The sequence below is a fragment of the Ursus maritimus genome, unplaced genomic scaffold (genome assembly GCF_017311325.1).
Source record: "Ursus maritimus isolate PB19 unplaced genomic scaffold, ASM1731132v1 scaffold_1, whole genome shotgun sequence".
Classification (NCBI taxonomy): domain Eukaryota; kingdom Metazoa; phylum Chordata; class Mammalia; order Carnivora; family Ursidae; genus Ursus; species Ursus maritimus.
In genome coordinates, this window is record NW_024423343.1 from 52,406,296 (window position 1) to 52,421,826 (window position 15,531).

The 15,531-nt window shown below is 36.6% G+C and overlaps 1 protein-coding gene across 2 annotated transcripts in view; it reads left to right on the forward strand.

Moving 5' to 3' along the window:
- The window catches only part of SESTD1 (SEC14 and spectrin domain containing 1), a 143,803-nt gene that overhangs the window by 35,540 nt on the left and 92,732 nt on the right, over positions 1 to 15,531 (forward strand). For both annotated transcript variants that reach the window (XM_040643332.1, XM_040643330.1), the window contains 2 exons: positions 9,606 to 9,685; positions 13,466 to 13,574. In XM_040643332.1, coding sequence (XP_040499266.1) covers positions 9,631 to 9,685; positions 13,466 to 13,574 — 164 coding nt within the window. In that variant the 5' untranslated portion in view covers positions 9,606 to 9,630. The remainder of the gene's footprint in view (positions 1 to 9,605; positions 9,686 to 13,465; positions 13,575 to 15,531) is intronic.

Below are 15,531 nucleotides of genomic sequence, written 5' to 3' on the forward strand. Positions count from 1 at the left end.
TCATTCATGTTATATTGTGTGTCATTACTTCGTTCCTTTTTCTTGTCAAATAGTATTCCATTATATGGATGTACCACATTTTGTTTATCCATTCGAAATTGACGTGTGTTTCCATTGTCTTGAGTGTTATGAATAGTACTGCCATGAACATTTGTGTGTAAGTTTTTGTGGGGATGTATTTATTTATTTAAAAAACTATTAACATGTATGAAATAATGGTTCTCTGCTATTTGTGTTTTCATATATTTATATTTTTTTAGATTTATTTATTTGAGAGAGAGAGGGAAAGCACAAGCATCAGGGAGGGGAGAGGGAGAAGCAGGATCCCTGCTGAGCAGGGAGCCCGATGTGAGGCTTGATCCCAGAACCCTGGGATCATGACTGGAGCCGAAGGCACTTAACCGACTGAGCCACCCAGGTGCCCCTATTTGTGTGTTCTTTTTTTTCCAGTGTGGTGTTTGATATGTGCCTTATGTTGACATTGTATAAACAAAAAATGTGATAGCGCCAAAATCTCAGTTTGTGTTATATGTATATTTCAGTGGAACAAAAGTTCTCTTGTGAATGTGTGGTATCCAACATATAAATAATTGGATACTAAAAATTAATTTTTATGCCAATTCTTTGGAAATAGGAATCTGATGATACGAATGAAGCTTTGTTCAAATCCATTAGACTTAACATCTGGGATATTGGATTTTGTGTGAGATCAGTTCAATGAAAGGTGTGTATGTCTTTGTCAAGGATAGAGGAAGAACACTTCTTCCTAGGGTAAAGGTTAAGAGAGAACAGGTTTGGAGATTACCCAGAGAAGTCCTGAGATGAAGAGAAGGGCAGGAGATACCTATAGCAGGTGAAGAATGGTTGGAATTCAGAAATGAGACCATGAGTTTGTAAAGTTATTATGGCTGGATGGGCTTCTTCTTCTGGTGATGGAGGGAGACCTGCCCAGCCATGTGAACTTGATGGACATATTCATTACCCAGGAGAAGGAAGTGGTCCAGGCTTCTTGGAGCTCGGGAAGGCTGAAGAAACCATGCAGATAGAGAGCTCATCTGAGAGCTTTGGAAGTGTATAAAGAGGCTTTAGCCATGGGGTACTTTATAGCTGGGGTTGCCAGAAATATCTTTACCTTCCTGGAATTCTTCAAGTGTGATTCACTTTGCTAAAGCAATATTCCCTTTTCCTGCTCTTCCCTACTTTTGGTGAAGAAGCAGCCAAACTCCTGAGAATTTATCACTACACAGACAAGAAGAACCAAAGATTTGAAAAATTCATACAGTAAAGGAATTTTTAAAGTTGTACTTTCAAAAAATGGAGGTTTGCAGCTGCTAAGGGTTTGGTAGAATAGCTAGAGTTGTGGAGAAATCCTTAAGGAACCGACTTCCCTATGTTTCTGACCTTGTAGATAACAGTGTCACTGGCTCCTTTGGAAAAGGGGCAGGGCAAGAAGGGAGGTGTAGGAGTAGTTGCTTTTATTGTTTTTGAAGAGAGTTTTTAAGTGGTGGGCTTTTATTACCTTTAACAGTAGACTTGAATTTTAGAGGTTTAGTTACACGACTTTTAATGTCCAACTGAATTTAATATAGAATTTTTTCTGTCTTTTGAGGTAGATTATTGATATTTTCATAGCAAACTCAAAATATTTCTCTAACCTTTCTTCCTTTCTCCCTCCCTTACTGAATAAACTAGGTCCTGGTACATTTGTAAAAATGATATTATACAGTGATACTTTAGCTTTCAGTTTTATTTAGAGAAATTATAGTTTTGGCTAGATGTGTATTATGGTGGAAGTTGACCATTATTTTATCACTTTTATTTAAAATCTATTCAAAAGAATTTTTATTCTTTCATTTAGAATTGTCAATATTATTATAAAACCAGATTAATAATCATTCACTGGCATAACAAAAACTTACATAAATTTTCAACTCTTGATCTGCTTCACTGTTGTATTATTATAAAGTTGGATAATGTTTATTTCTGCATAATTTTATATATGGATATGTAGAGTGATGAACCCAGTTAAATAGTATCTCTATGTGTGCTTGCTTGTTTTCATCTCCCAAGATTACTCTTACTTCATAACAACAGTTGAAGGTATTTCTAATCTGAATTTAAGGACAGCTGTAGTATTTCTTCTGGAAATGCAGACTAAGGAGCCAGCATTCTGATTTTGTTCATTGCCATTATGTGTCTACATGATTTGGATTTATTAGAGATGATTTAGTTAGCCTTAGGCTGTCCTAATGGGTTTTCACTGGTTGTTAAAGCTCTTTGAAGAATCTAACTAAATTTTCCAAATAAACTGGTTGATTTATACTTACTGAGAGAGGAGTTCCAGTGCACCCACTCATATCATCAATTACAATCTGTTATGAAGTGTAATTTGCCCAGGCTTGATTAAAAGGCTTGCAGTCCTCGTTTCCTGATGCTCAGCACATCCTCTGCTGCCCTCTAATGGCTGCCCGTTGGTAGCACCATTGATGTCCATCTAACCACCATCACGGCCCTGCCTTTTTCCAGCATCAAGCAGTTGATATATCCGCTGAATCTGTGGCAACTGCCCCAGTAGAAAGAAACTGGGAGGAGCTGCTTTGAAGGACAAAGCATGCACATATGATCCTATGATTGCCCTACACTTGGGATAATGTTAGGATTTGTAGGGTGTTTGTTTCATATATTTCTTCATTTGTTTATTTATATATTCATATATTCATTTATTAGATATTTTTTGAATACCAGGTCTATCTAGCACCTAGCGTTGCCCAGATCTATTAGGTGCTTATTATAGTTTTGTTAAATGAACAATGAATGAGTGAGTAAATACAAAGATAAATCAGTGATGATCTCTGGCCTTGGGAAGACAAGATACCAGTTTACCTATTTGACTGATCCAATTTTCCTCTTTTAATGCTCCAGGATCTTGGGAGAGATGTTCAAAGTGGAAGATGGATAAAAATATTAGTTGAAACTTGGTCTCCTTTACATATCTAGTTCTCAGAATTCATCATCTCTAATTGTAAACGGTTCTGTTTATTTATTTATTTTCCCACTCGTCCGATTTACTTAGGGTAGTGAAATTCCTAGAGAAAGAGAAGAGAATGATTGTGGGATGGGGAAGGTGGGTTGGGGGAGGGGAAAATGAAGAGTTGTTTAATGGGAACAGAGTTTCAGTTTTGCAAGGTGAAAAAAATTCTGGAGATGGATGGGGTGATAACTGCACAACAGTATGAATGTACTTAATAAGGGCTCTGTTTTAGGTAGGATTATTTTGCACCCAGGAATGGTAATAATTGACTTCAGTGTTTCTTGCTTTTAGTTGAAGGTAACATGCAGTCATGGTTGCACATTTTTCTTTATATTTACTTGACTCCAAGGCATCTCATCTGCTATAAACTCTGACTTTCTGCCTCTTTTGTATTTAATAAATTGTGACAAAATAGGTCATTTTAAATGACCATATATGAAATATGACATGTTTTTGTTAAGCATGTTGTGAATTGTTTAATTCTTCCATTTTTTAACTTGCTTCATTTAGCAAGTTTTTAAGAAAATTATTTTCCTTGCTTTATTAATTAATTAATATCAGGTAAATGTTCATCATTGGCTTCTTTTCTTCTTTGAGAATATGATACACTCAGATATATTTAGATTGAATAAGCTTCTTGTAAAAAAAATAATGGTCTGGGGCGCCTGGGTAGTGCAGTCGTTAAGCGTCTGCCTTCAGCTCAGGGCGTGATCCCGGCGTTCTGGGATCGAGCCCCACGTCAGGCTCCTCCGCTGGGAGCCTGCTTCTTCCTCTCCCACTCCCCCTGCTTGTGTTCCTTCTCTCACTGGCTGTCTCTCTGTCAAATAAATAAATAAAATCTTAAAAAAAAATAATGGTCTGTATCTATCTTACTGGAGAAGAGCATAAACAGATACCTTTGTGTTATGTAACATTTTATTGTGGTGATGGTAGTGGATGGTTGTATTTTGCAAGATTTTATTTTTTGTGGGGTTTTTTTTGTGTGTGTTTTGTACTTTCAACTATTTTGTGAGATATAGAAGATAACCAGAGATAGGCACATTTTTTTTATGGTTGTGCTAATGAGTTGAAAAACCTAAAATAAATAACTTTTGAAGAACTATTTAATTGGAATTAGTACAGTAATCATTTTTCATTACCCATCTCTTTTGTGATGGCAATGAGAGATTGGTGGAAAGGAGACTCTAGAAGGGTAAACATCACATCTTTCTTTTTATAAATTTTTTTTATTTTTTAAAGTTTTTTTCTAGAGAGAGTGAGGGGCAAAGGGAGAGGGAGTGAGAGAACCTTTTTAAAAATTTTTTAAGTTGAGGGGCGTCTGGGTGGCTCAGTCATTAAGCGTCTGCCTTCGGCTCAGGGCGTGATCCCAGAGCGCTGGGATCGAGCCCCACGTCGGGCTCTTTCTCTGAGAGCCTGCTTCTTCCTCTCCCACTCCCCCTGCTTGTGTTCCCTCTCTCTCGCTGGCTGTCTCTCTCTCTGTCAAATAAATAAATAAAATAAAATAAAATAAATTTTTTTAAATTTATATTCAATTTAGGTAATGAATACTGTATTATTAGTTTCAGGGGTAGAATTTAGTGATTCTTCAGTCGCATATAACACCCAGTGCTCATCACATCACGTGCTCTCCTTAATGCCCATCACCCAATTACCCCCCGCCCCCAAACCTACCTCCCCTCCAGCAAGACCTTAGTTTGTTAACTAAAGTTAAGAGTCTCTCATGGTTTTCCTCCCTCTCTGTTTTTATTTTTCCTTCCCTTCCCCTGTGTTGATCTGTTTTGTTTCTTCTGCATATGAGTGAAATCATATAGTATTTGTCTTTCTCTGAGTGACTTATTTTTCTTAGCATAATACCGTCTAGTCCCATCCACATTGTTGCAAATGGCAAGATTTTGTTCTTTTGGATGGCTAAGTAATATTACAGTGTGTGTGTGTATGTGCGTGCATGTGTATACCACATCTTTATCCATTCATCTGTCAATGAACATCTCGGCTCTTTCCATAGTGTGGCTATTGTGGACATTGCTGCTATAAACATTGGGGTGCAGATGCCCCTTAGAATCACTGTGTTTGTATCCTTTGGATAAATACCTCATAGTTCAATTGCTGGGTCGTAGGGTACTATTTTTAACTTTTGGTGGAACCTCCATACTGTTTTCCAGAGTGGCTGCACTCTGTGTACCAGCTTGCATTTCCACCAACAGTTAAGAGGATTCCCCTTTCTCCACATCCTCGTCAACATCTGTTATTTCCTGACTTGTTAATTTTAGCCGTTCTGACTAACCACATCTCATTGTGGTATTGATTTGTATTTCCCTGATGATAAATGATGCTGAGCATTTTTTTAATGTGTCTGTTAGCCATAAGAGAGAGACAGAATCTTAAGCAGGCTCCTCACCCAGTGTGGAGCCTGATGCAGGGCTTGTTCTCATGACCCTGAGATCGTGACCTGAACCAAAAGCAAGAGTCAGACACTTAACCAACTGAGCTACCCGGGTAGGTGTTCCAGCAGCTTTCATTTCTTGGCTGCTTTACATTTTATCCATGAGGTCATTTGAAGTAGCCTACATACCCATTTCTCATTAAACTACTTTTTCATCACTTTCAACATGTTCTTAAAAAAAAGAAAAGCCGTTTGATTAAAAAAAATCTTAGTATTTTGTCATGCTGGGATGGTTCTGTAAAGTAATGGAAAGTTTGGATAAAAAACATCCATCTCTCAGGAGACCGTGTCAAAAAATAATATTGCTTCTGGATATCATAGTGTGTCAAGGTAAATTTATGGACATTTTCATTCAGAATAAATGGCAAAGGATTAAAAAAAAAGAAGCATTAACTGATTGTATACATCATCTACTAGACTCTGAATTACGGTTTTGCTTCCTATACCAGACAGGTTTCTCTGTTGACTAAACAAGAAGGGTATTCTAGCTAACTTAAGCAGAAAAGGGATTTATTGGAAGGTTGTTATATAACTACAGAATTGATAAGAAGGATGAAGAAATAGGCTCAGAAAATAGGAAGGAACCAAAGGCAGTTGAGTCAGTCTGTGCTCATGCCACAGGAAAATTTTGATTAGAAATCCAGTTCTGTTTCTGTGACCAGGTTGTTCCTGTATCTGTATTACCCCTTCAAGGTTGAAATTCTTCTGTGGCAGCATCCCATTGACAACCTAGAGCAGTAGTTCTCTTGTTTCCAGCTTATAGGGGGTCTCTTAGGTCAAAATTTTTTATAACAATTCTTATATCACTTGCCATTTGCACTGTTGATTGTAGAAGCAATGGTAGGCAAAAGTTATGGTGCCTTACCATGAATTAAGACAGTAGCACATATGTATATATCATATATATACATATATACATATATGTATATATGTATATATATATATGTATTTAATTTTGTATATAGTGTAGAGCCCCATCTTGTTCATTTGGCCAGATAATACTGGATATTTTCAGAGCTGTTTTACTAGTAAGTTGATAATTTAATGTGAGAATATCATTACTGGAATATATTGCCTGGGTATGAATCCTAACTTCCCACGTACTAGCTGTGAGATGCTGGGCAATGTTTAACCTGTCTAAGCCCCAGTTAATTCTTCTGTAAAATGGGGTTGATAATGATACTTACCTCATAGAAATATCACAAGGATTAAATAAGTTAATACAAATAAATCATACAAACAATGCATGGCTTATAGTAAATACTTGAACCAAAGGCAGATGTTTAACTGACTAAGCCACCCAAGGGCCCTGGAGGTGGTCTGAGAATTAAATTGACGTGAGACAGATTGACAGAAGAAAATCAAATTAATTACCTATAGGGAATCCACATAATTATGAGATTCTAAAGACAGCCAGGCAAAATGAGGTATATGTGTCATCCTGAACTTACGAGAAAGGGGTAGGAGAGCAATTCACAGGAAGATAAAAAAGAGTAAATGTTTGGTAACAAATGTTGGGCCCTATAGAAACAGTAAGTTATAGAGAGAACTTTAATCAAAGATAAAGTTTGCTTAAGTTCCTGCCTGTCTACTGCCCTGAGTTCATATTATAATGTGGTTATCTATAGTGATAGCTCTCTTCCTGGAGCAGGTCCTTTATCTAAGTTCTTTTAGGCAATTAGGGGGAATGTCAAAATTTCTGTGTCTTTTGGGCCCTGATTATTTTTGTTTTTAGCTCAAAATAATCTGACTGTCCAAGTGGCGTATCTGGGGGCAACTCACTCTGAACCCCCACATTATCAAGTTTTCAAATCTGGTCTCTGACAAGGTGGTAATAAGAGGAGGGACCATAGATATGAAGCTGAGCTGTCTGGTTTTTGTAGAGCTGGGTAACTGACTCATCAGTTTAAGATATTGATCTGGAAGTGTGAACTGCTACTGGTTTTATTTTATTTATTTTTATTTTTTTTAAAGATTTCATTTATTTGAGAGACAGTGAGAGAGAAAGAGAGAGCACAAGTGGGGGGAGGGGCAGAAGGAGGGGGAGAAGCAAACTCTCCACTGAGCAGGGAGCCTGACATGGGGCTTCATCCCAAGACCCTGGGATCATGATCTGAGCCAAAGGCAGACACTCAACCAACTGAGCCACCCAGGCGCTCCTCTACTGATTGTAGATTTAAAATACATAATGTGAGCTTTTCCATCCTGTTTCCTAGTAGTTGTAGGCCAGCCGGGGCTGATGTAGAACAAATTGCAAACAAATATTTAAGAATAAAACTTGAGAAAAATATATCCTATTTAGTTTGATAGTGATTTTTTCTTTGTGGATGGGTAGAAATAATGGTGATTTTTTTTTTTTCAGTTGTATACACAGAAGCTGTAAAATAATACATTTAAGCAATCTGTTTAATTGGTCATTATTTGACATATACTAAGACCACATCTTTTTTTGTTTAATATCTGAGTTTTTTTTCTTGAAAGACTTTTTATTTTTCAGGGCAGGGCTGTGACTTGAGTTTTTAGCTCCAGTTGATAACACAGGATCTGAAATGGGTTAATAAGTTCATGGCAAATTTTTGTTGAATAAGTAATATATTTTCATGTGGAGTCACATTTTCTACTTTGCTTGAAAATTATTTTCAAGAGAGTAAGCTTTGTGGTGACTAGAGTTTATACTACTATATTGCATATTTGAAATTGCTAAGAGAGCAGGTGTTAAAAGTTTTCGTAAGAAAAAAATTTTGTAACTATGGTGACGGATGTTAATTAGACTTAACTGTGATCACTTTCCAGTGTATGCAAATACTGAATCATATTGTACACCTGAAAGTAATATAATGTTATATGTCGGTTATATCTCAATTAGAAAAAAATGAAGCTGTTAAAAGAGTATGGCTTCACTAAATAAAATGCAAATTCATGGAGTATTGCAAGGAGCTGTCACTATATTGTGATGGTGGGTGGGTGTGAGGTGGGATAGGGGAAGGAAGGATAAAATGTGCTGGAGAATACTCTCTCAGACATGCAGCTAAGTATAGGTGGATTATATAATTGAACCTTTGATTTTTTTGTTTTGTTTTTTAAATGTCTTGCTCTTCTCAAAATCCTGTTTTAGTAGTATACTGGGCTGGCTAAGCCTCCAGATGCCCACGCTGTTCAAATTCCCTTTTAAGTAAACTGTCTTGTCCTTAGGCCTTGCTTGTATGGATAGTCCCATTTTGTATTTAGGCATAAACCCTGTCTGTAGCCAGTTGAACACTAGAAAACTAAACCAAGAACAGTGAATTATAGCTTGATAGGAAGAGATCTGCTGGGTTAATCAGATTTTTCCCTGGAGATGTAAAAAAAATTCAGAATGTGGAGAGATGGAGACAGTTAACAGTGGGGACAAAAATTGTGAAACAGTGTACTAGGAAATATCTTGAGGAAAACATGAGGATAAGATGTGTTACCATGTCATACGGAGAAGCAAAAATATGAGAAATTAGAGATAGCCATTTAGTAGTGGAACCGAAAGAGTTAGATATTTGGAATTAAGCTGTATAATTAATAAGGAGAGCAATAGAGAAAAGATTGCCTCTTTGAGTAATTCATTCATTCCTTTATTCAACAAGAATTTATTGAATTACTGCTATGTATCAGACACTGTTCTACCCCAAGAGTACTGCTCCGGAAAAGAATTAAGCCAGTGGGGCGCCTGGCTGGCTCTGTCCATAGAGCATGTGCCTCTTGATCTCAGGGTCCTGAGTTAGAGCCCCATGTTGGGCGTGGAGCCTACTTAAAAAAAAACAACAACAAAACACAACAATGACAAACAAAAATAGTTAAGCTAGTGATTCTCAACTGGCTGTGATTTTTGCCTACCAGGGAATATTTGACAATGTCTAGAGACATTTTGGTTGTCACAGCCTGGAAAGGGGGGTGCTATTTGTATTCTAATGAGCGGAGGCCAGGGATGCTGCAAAATACAATGCACAGAACAATTCTTACCCAAAAATAAATAAATAAATAATCTGACTCAAAATGTCAGTAATGCTGAAATTGAGACACCTTGGGATAAGCCATCATAAGTATGTATTTCACAAAATAATTATTATCTTGTAGTTAACATTTAACTTTCTTTGTTTTCAGAAGTGAGGAAGTTTGCTGGAGTAAAATGGAGGCCTCAGTAATATTACCCATTCTGAAGAAAAAACTTGCATTCCTTTCAGGTATGCTTTCTTCTTAAAATTGGAAGTGTTTGATGTATAAATTTGTTTCAACTTCTTTCTTTGATAAGTTTGACAGAAATGCATTTTTCTGTGAAGATTTCGTTTCAGAGGTATTTCTGAGCTCTCTTCTAATCAGAATGGATAGCTGTGTGAGCCACCTCTGTCACTGTCGGTACTTGGCAGGCCAGTATTTATTCTGTAATTGATTAAAATGACCACCTCGATGTAGATGTCCTATCTTTTTATATAAAAATGAAGTAATACGGGCCAAGAATAATTGACTAACCGGCACCTAAATAATTATTTTTGAAATATAGAATTAGTTTTTATGATATCCTGCATTCTAGCTTTTGTTTTCCATGTTCCTGTGAGATAGTTTCAGTGCACTTGGAGGAGTTAGGAAATATCAGTTACATGGTTTTCACTTTTTACTGTCTGAACTTGGTTATAGAGGCTTGAATTTATCTCTGGTTATTAACCTAAAGTGCATATCAGCTACGAATCAGAAGCTGCAAGATACTTTATTAGTGTGAGAGCAGGGGCATGGTACATTGGGTATAGCGCTTTTCTGGAATTAAGGATCATTGAGTAAATTTGCAGATGCTTTGGAATAGGTACTATGGCCTGCTTGTTTAGGTTACTTGGACTTTTGTTTATCTTACTCTTTCTCTCTTTTTTTTTAGATCCTATCGTAATTGTTTTGATCATTACACTACCAACATCCTTTTTTAAAAGTATATTGTATCTCTCTTTGAATTGTTATGTTTTTCTGATGCAGATTATAAAGGACAAAATAAGATCTTGAATTCCACTAGTATTCTTGTTTCCTTATTTAATGTATTTCCTTTTTTAAAAACAACTTATTTCTTTACCAGTTGATGCATATGTTTCCTCCATTCTTTTCTGATATTAATGGTATTACGGGAAACATTCTTATTCATCGTTCCTGCACTTTGTACAAGTTCAGCAGTATACATTCCCATAAGTGGAACTGTTAAAAAGAATTTACATTTAAATTTGTGTTAGGTTTTGTCAGATTACCCTCTAAGAATATTGTTTCAATTTCTGTTTCTCCCACCAGTGTAAGAAAATGCCTGTTTGCCCACACTGTTGCCAAGAGTAGATACTATTATTCTTCCGTAATCTTTATCAGTTAATTTTTGCATCCTTATGACACTTAATCTATGTGCAGCATTTCATTTTGTTGTTTCACTCTACTTTTTTAAAAAAGATTTTATTTATTTATTTATTAGAGGGTGTGAGCGCATGCACACATGTGCAAGCGGGGTGAGGGTAAAGGGAGAGGGGAGAGAGAGAATTCTTGAGCAGACTCCCCACTGAGCATGGAGCCAGTGTCAGGGCTTGATCTCAAGACCCTGAGATCATGACCTGAGCTGAAACCAAGAGTCAGTTGCTTAACCAACCGAGCCACCCAGCCACCCCAACCATATCTATCTTGAAAGTCTTTTTTTTCTCTTGGCTTCTACCATCTTTTTCATTTACTCTAGTAATTATTTTATTGTTCCTTAGTGAAAGCTGAGGACATGAGGTTAAATGTAGTCCTGAATGTTAGAACTGTCCTCTGAAGACAAGTCCAAAGTGGGTCAGAATGCTACAGTTCAGATATGAACTTTTTGCACATTTGGTTTAATGTAGGCATAAAACTTAGCAATTTTTGAGGAGCAAATGAAATTTCCTTTAGCCCACCCTTCTCGATTGTCTCTGTTGAGTATTAATTTTTTCAACCAATAATTTTTACCTTTTTTAATAATAGAGAAAACTTTTCAAACCAAAATCATTTGGGAGGTTCAGCTTGAAAACCATGGGTGGAATCCATTAAAAACAAAACAAAACAAAACAAAACCTGAACAAAAACCATGAGTAGTTGAAGTCACTATTGATTATCTATTAAGTTCAACATTTTGAAATTACATTTATTCAGATTAAACAAATTGGTTGAATATCATTAATTTATATGGTTAACCTAATAAAAGAAGATCATTTGTGGTTGGTCCATAGTGAATTGCCCTCATGTCACTCATAGGAGTTGTTTTTTTCACTTCACAGCTTTCAGTTTTTAGTGATAGATTTCTAGAGATCATATAGAATTTTTACCTTTAGTAGTATTTGCTGTGTTTTAAGCTTCTAAAATTGCCATAAATGTCCATTGGGTCAGAGAATGGACTTCAGTGTCAAAGTCAGTCACATGGGGAACTTTGAAAGCAGATATGTGTGTATGAAAGTATTAGTTAGATTTTAATGCTTATGGAAGATTGAAGAGGGCTTGAGCATCCACGAAATGCTAGTGTGTTCTACTGCCTGGCTTTCAGGCTTCTACAGCCAGGTCCCATGTGCTCTTCTCAGCTGGGCAGGACTTTGTCTTTCTTGCCTTGTGAATGCAGAACCTCTTAAGTTCACTGTCTGACCTCTTAAGTTCACTCAGATCATTCCCCATCACAGAATACTCTAATACTCTTATAACTTGGTTTATAAATTCTACTCATTTTTCTTTTTCTTTTTCTTTTTTTTTTTTTTTAATGATTTTTTATTATATTATGTTAGTCACCATACAGTACATCCCCGGTTTCCGATGTAAGGCTTGATGATTCATTAGTTGCGTATAACACCCAGTGCACCATGCAATACGTGCCCTCCTTACTATCCATCACCGGTCTATCCCATTCCCCCACCCCTCTCCCCTCTGAGGCCCTCAGTTTGTTTCTCATAGTCCATAGTCTCTCATGTTTCATTCCCCCTTCTGATTACCCCCCCTCTCTTTATCCCTTTCTTCCCCTACTGATCATCCTAGTTCTTATGTTCCATAGATGAGAGAAATCATATGATAGTTGTCTTTCTGCTTGACTTGTTTCACTTAGCATTATTTCCTCCAGTGCCGTCCATGTTGCAGCAAATGTTGAGAACTCGTTCCTTCTGATAGCTGAGTAATATTCCATTGTATATATGGACCACAACATCTTAATCCAGTCATCTGTTGAAGGGCATCTCGGCTCCTTCCACGATTTAGTTATTGTGGACATTGCTGCTATGAACATTGGGGTGCATATGGCCCTTCTCTTCACTACGTCTGTATCTTTGGGGTAAACACCCAGTAGTGCAATGGCTGGGTCATAGGGTAGCTCAATTTTTAACTTTTTAAGGGACCTCCACACTGTTTTCCAGAGTGGCTGTACCAACTTGCATTCCCACCACCAATGTAGGAGGGATCCCCTTTCTCCACATCCTCTCCAACAATTGTTTTTCTTAAGTCTTAACTTTTCTACAAAGCTTTTCACCTTTATCACAGCTCTTATCATTTTCTAGATCCTTTTTGTAATGCTTTATATATATTATACCACACAGCCTAGCAGATAAACTCATATTTCAGACTGTTATTTCTTATGATGTAAAGCCTTTCTTCCTGGGTTGATTGGAAATTTACTTTGCTTGTAAATGCTTATAGTGCTAGGTGTACAGTAGGTGCTCGATGAATTGATTACATTAAGAAGCTGTCTGAATGGAAGAAAATTAAACAAAATGATAATTGCTGTGTTTAAGTGATGATTGCACGGGCTGATTTTTTTCTCTTATTCTTTCTAAATTTGGTATAATTTTGCTATACTACTATAAACATTTACAATATATAAAATAAGCAGCTATTAGATAGTTCTTTTTACTTATATCTTAAATACTGTTTGTTTTAGTAACATTGGACCCAAACATATCTATTTAGTGCTTTAATATCGATTACATGTTGTATTTATATCTTTTTTTTTCTAATAGGAGGAAAGGACAGACGGAGTGGCCTCATTCTGACAATTCCATTATGCCTGGAACAAACAAATATGGATGAGCTGAGTGTTACCTTAGACTACCTACTCAGCATTCCAAGGTGACTCTAAAGGTGTCTTTTTAAAAATCTTGATATGTTGTCATTGACGTACTAATGTTTCCTGTCATTAAGGTGTATGTTGCTATGTCACCTTCTTTTATTAGTGAAATTATAATTAAAAACACCAGAATCAATCATTTCGGACACAACAGCAGATAAAAGAATTATTTTATGCTCTTAATGTACTAGGTAATGTGATATAGATTTCCAAAATGTATGCACTGTCAACTTTTAAGGAACACAAAGACTGAGCATCTGTGTACCATGCAACTTGAGAAAACACAGAGAAGTGAATTTAGTAGAAAGCATCTTTTATTTAAATAGCTATTTCACTATATAGATACAAATCTGTAGGTTTTAATATGCTGAGTGAAGGCTATTGAGAGTTCAAAACATTTTTATTTTAAAAAATGTAAGAAATGTTTATGTTTTAATGGAAGATTCTTGGATTTTTAATTTTTTGTATTTCTTGGGTGAAGACAAAACAAACTTTTCTTTTTGCTTGAGCCTCCCTATCACTTCAACAACAAAAATAAGCTCCCTCCCCAACTTCCTCTTCCATATGTGATATTTGGAGACTGAAGTCTGACTGCATGTTAGGATCATCTGGAGATTTTTTTCAAAATTCTCATGCTCTCCAGAGACTCTAATTAAATTGTTCTTCGGAGGTCTGCTGATCAGATGTTTTAAAAAGAAATCCTTTAATGGGGTGCCTGGCTGACTCAGTTGGTGGAGCATATAACTCTTGACCTTGGGGTTGTGAATTTGAGCCCCACATTGGGTGTGGAGATTACTTCAAATCGTTAAAAAAAAAAAAAATTCTTGGGGCTCCTGGGTGCCTCAGTTAGTTAAGTGTCCGACTCTTGATTTTGGCTTGGGTCATAATCTTGGGGTCCTGGGATCAAGCCCTGCGTCGGGCTGCATGCTTAGTGTGGAGTCTGCTTGGGATTCTCTTTCTCTTTCTCCCTCTACCCTCCCCATCCCTGCTCATGCTCTCTCTCTCTCTAATAAATGAGTGAAATCTTTTTTAAAAAAATCCTTGGGGCGCCTGGGTGGCTCAGTCGTTAAGCGTCTGCCTTCGGCTCAGGGCGTGATCCTGGAGTTCTGGGATTGAGCCCCACATCGGGCTCTTCTGCTGGGAGCCTGCTTCTTCCTCTCCCACTCCTCCTGCTTTTGTTCTGTCTCTCACTGGCTATCTCTCTCTCTGTCAAATAAATAAAATAAAATCTTTAAAAAAAAATCCTTTACAATCCTTTAAGCTTCCCAGATTATTTTTATTTGCAGTTAGATTTGTAAGCCGCTGCAATAAAGAATGAGAAATAAGGGCAGACTTTTTTGTTTGTAAAATATAGAAGTGGTAAAAGGTACAAAACTCTCTCTTATATAATGCTCTTAAGCTCCATATAATGAATTTTAAACATTTTAGAGCAATTCTTTGTATTCTTCCTGTATTTGCATTATTGATATAATATATTATTTGAATTAAACCACCTTGCAGAGTACAGGGTTAAAACTATATTTTAGAACCACTGACTTTAATCATACCTGCTTCCAATGTTGGCCTGTAATTTAATGATTCTCTTGCTGATTGTTTCTTCTGTTGGGGAAATAGAGGTCTTCAACTGAGAATTTTCAGGTTTTTTTGTTTGTTTGTTTGTTTTTACTTTCTGGGAAGGAAAGTTAGCAGAACTGACAGTGTTAGTGTTGAATAACCTTCCTAATCCTCTGAGCTGAATGCTAATTTGTATTATTCACCATTGGATAATAAACTATTTCTAGGTAAATGATAACAGCTAGATATACGGCTAACAAATTCTGAAAAAGTATGCATGATTCATAGATGGTTACATGTGATTAGTGAGCTTAGAGGCCATCTGAACCAACTGCCTTATTATGTAGATGAGGGAATTGAGACTCAGGTTATAGTTACATGCCCAGGATTACGCAGCTAGTTAGT